Source organism: Gigantopelta aegis, unplaced genomic scaffold (assembly GCF_016097555.1).
Source record: "Gigantopelta aegis isolate Gae_Host unplaced genomic scaffold, Gae_host_genome ctg4179_pilon_pilon:::debris, whole genome shotgun sequence".
Taxonomy (NCBI): domain Eukaryota; kingdom Metazoa; phylum Mollusca; class Gastropoda; order Neomphalida; family Peltospiridae; genus Gigantopelta; species Gigantopelta aegis.
Genome location: NW_024533720.1, coordinates 30,001 through 33,662, shown reverse-complemented (window position 1 = coordinate 33,662; position 3,662 = coordinate 30,001). Strand labels below are relative to the sequence as shown.

The 3,662-nt window shown below is 33.4% G+C and overlaps 1 protein-coding gene across 1 annotated transcript in view; it reads left to right on the top strand.

Moving 5' to 3' along the window:
* Positions 1 to 742: 742 nt before the first annotated feature.
* Positions 743 to 3,662, top strand: part of LOC121392614 (multiple epidermal growth factor-like domains protein 10) — a gene marked incomplete at both ends in the record, with an annotated part of 32,835 nt that continues 29,915 nt past the window's right edge. Inside the window, 2 exons of the mRNA XM_041523755.1 lie at positions 743 to 874; positions 2,785 to 2,994. Of these exons, the coding sequence (XP_041379689.1) occupies positions 743 to 874; positions 2,785 to 2,994 (342 nt within the window). The remainder of the gene's footprint in view (positions 875 to 2,784; positions 2,995 to 3,662) is intronic.

Below are 3,662 nucleotides of genomic sequence, written 5' to 3'. Positions count from 1 at the left end.
GTAAAACAAATAATAATTTATTTTAGAGCACAAACCCAGCAGCTGCTAGTCACATGCCTAATGTTCATTTGTTCGTGTAGCCATGCCCCATATCCGTATCAATGTTTACAGTTCACAAAGTTCACAGTTAAATAATGTATAGAACAATTGCAAATGCAGATCGACTGGTAGTAATATGTGACATGTTTTTACTTTTGAAGATACTGGTTTTTGCTTCAAATAATTAAAACTTCGGCAAGGTACCTTGCAGGTTGAAACCAAAATTGGGTATAATATAAAAGGCAACCTTGTTCTCCTTCTTTTTCTTCTTCCTTTTCTTCTCCATCTGAGACTCTGTAGCCTTTCCTCATATCCGTATCAATGTTTAAAGGTCACAGTCAAATAATGTGTAGAGCAACTGACTAGTAATAATATGTGACATGTTTTTACTTGAGTAGATACTGATTGTGCATTGTGCTCTCAACTTTAGATAGCGTTCTTACGGGCCGGCCTTATAAACTGTGATGGATGTGGGTGGAGTGGTATCAGTCCTCTAAACGTCGATGAGAAGAAATACACACTATCATATCAGCAGAAATAACCCATGTGGAATAACTGTATACTGTTGGGTTAGGCTTGATACAAAGGACACATTTTCGTTTACATAATGAACATAAAAAAACACTTTATGTTTACTTTTCGAAATCCCAAGAATATTTGTACAACTTATTATGGGTATTCTAGTTGTATTTTTATCTGGCAGGCACCTGTATGTCAGGGAAATATGGTTTGGATTGTAGCTACACCTGTCACTGTGACGCTGCCGACTGCAATGACGTCACCGGGTGTTCTGGTAGTTGCCAGGAAAGATGGTCAGGACCAACATGCACTAAAGGTAAAATAATTATCTGATGATTGTCTCTAAAAGAATAATATGAGTTAAGGGCCAATTTCGTGACGTCATAATAATGTTAATTTTGAAAAAGACAAAAATGCTGAAAGATGTCAGTGGCAAAATTAAATAACTGAACTGTTGGTGTGCTTTTATTTAAGAAATTTGTTTAACTTATTTTTATTTTACATTCCCGTTTTTTTTAAATTTATTAAACTCATTTAATGAACATTTTAAATTCTCGATTTTGATCGCAAGTTGCCGTATCAGGACTACATGGAAATGTGAATTTCACAAAGCACGACTGCTTAATCAGAATAAAGTAGTGACGTCACAAGTGTGCCATAACAATATTTCTTACACACACGTTGGTGAGAACATTATGTGTTGTTTACACATGTACGTGTGTTAACAATTTCAAGACATACGACTGGCTTTTCTTAGGTGATGACCAGGTCATCAGTGCCATACGTCCAGTAACAAAAAAACAACAACCCCCCAAAAAAAACCACAAAAAAAACAACAACAACAAAACACACAACAAACAAACAACAACAAAAAACCCAACAAAAAACCCCCAAACAAATGCGATCGAATTCGATTACACCGTGACGTATAGTTAACCTGACAATCATGTGTCTGTGACGTGCAAGTCAGCTACAAATGCAAAGGCCTGTAAATAACTTTTAGTTCAAAAACATGTTAAAAGTTGCTTAAAATCAGTTTTTTGAGGATATGTAAGAAATTGGTTTAACGTGCAACACTGTTGAATGATTAATCAGTGGCCTTGTCGGTACAAAATATGACGTCATTACGACTCAAACAAAATTACGTCACATAGTTTAAAGAGTTTGCGTTTATGACTTTCTATTTTCGTTGTTAAATTTGTAATAACATTTCATTTTAATACATTTCATTATAAATGTTTTTAACTGAATAAATATAACTTCTTTTTTCATTAAGTTAAAGCAATACTCAGAACAGTATGTAAAAAAACATATTACACGACTGGCCGTTAGATACCAATTATCTTACAACGAGTTGTGAAACGTACCTAAAGAGCAAAAGCGAGTTGGGTACGTTTCTAAACAACAAGTTGTCTATAAATTGTTATCACACGTATTTGTGTTATGAAACATACCGAGTGTTGTATTACATCAACAGGTGTGTAGGAAAATTGTTTATATTTCTATAATTAATATACATAAAAGTGTAGGCCTACGTATATCGAAAATAAAAGGCTTTTAGGGAGAAATTTTAGCTGGGGTAATAATAAACAGAATAACAAACTCGCTATCAGTTATTATCGTGCAATAATGATCGTAAAAAATTCGTTCCAAGTAAAACGTATTTCACGAGTGACATAAATTTGTTAATAGCTGGCAATTTCTTTATTATCCTAAATGTGTCTCATATTGCATAAACGTTGTGGGTTCCAAATGTTCAATGCGCTTAGTGGGTGGGATTCATACCGATGATATCGTGTGGTATTTCAGTGTTTTATAAAACTGTTCTTATGCATTATATGTATACCGTGCCAGCATTAGAGAGAAAACATCCAGTATTCAGTAATTCTTTCCAAGATATTTACAGCTTTTCACCAGCTCTAAATTCATGAATTAGTGATTTTTAAAAAACAAACAAACTTGTTTTATCAACTATCTGTCACGGAAATGTATTAGTATGCACAGGCATACGAAGAAACAGTTTACAGACATTCTGACAGTTGCAGAATAAGTTGTGTATGCTTATGAAAATATAGGTTTTCAAACATACATTACTGAGTCCAACTATATATTTTAATAACTTAAAACGATATTATAATGTTAATTGTATGCATATTTTAATTTGGCAGCTAAACATTATTATGTTGTATAGGTAGTATACTGTATTACATGCCAATGATATTTCAGAAAATATAGCTTTACAGAAAACTGCCTACCAGAGTTCATACACCACAGGGTACACGCATGTCGCTGTGATTGCTGTAAATGGCGACCGCCGCGCTAATGGAGGAGGAGTCTGTATAATAACTGATGTTAATAAGCCATACACGTGGTGGGAAGTAGACTTGGGAAGAGACTACTACATACACAAACTAGATATTTACTTCCGCACCGACTGTAAGTATTTCCACATTATAGGCAGACTATGCCTGCCTAAACCTGAATTTGGTTTACATGTTTTTACACAGTACGTATATAACAATAAATATTAGTGTATATCTTTATGTTACAGGAATAACATCGACACATGCTTATTCTCCACAGCATTCATATTAATAATTATTCATACTAATAGCTATGTGTATTGATAATTACTTAAATCAAACATGTTTGGGCATGTAGTAAGATAACGAAATAAACGTTGTAGAAAATGTTCATTGTATTTCGTGATGTGTAAGGACAAATAAAGATGGAAATTAATAAAACAAAACCAAACATTATGCTGCTTTATATGTAGAACAAGACAACCGCACCAGCCTCGTATCTTAAACTTAAACAAACTGTCTCGTATAATATGTTTCTATTCTAACATGTTTCCTAAGCTGGATAAAAATTACTAATGGATGACTATAACGTGTATCTAGTCTTTAAATTAAATCGGTCAAAACCGATTTGTATTCATTAAAATACAATTTTTTTTTTACAAGAAAATAAAATTCAGTTTGGGCTACTACCACTACGTCAAAGTCAATGTCGCTTGGACAGTGTATAAAATGCTTAAATGTTTCAGTCGTTTTACCAACCGTCTGAAATATCAGGCCATTTATTTGACAAATTGACACAAA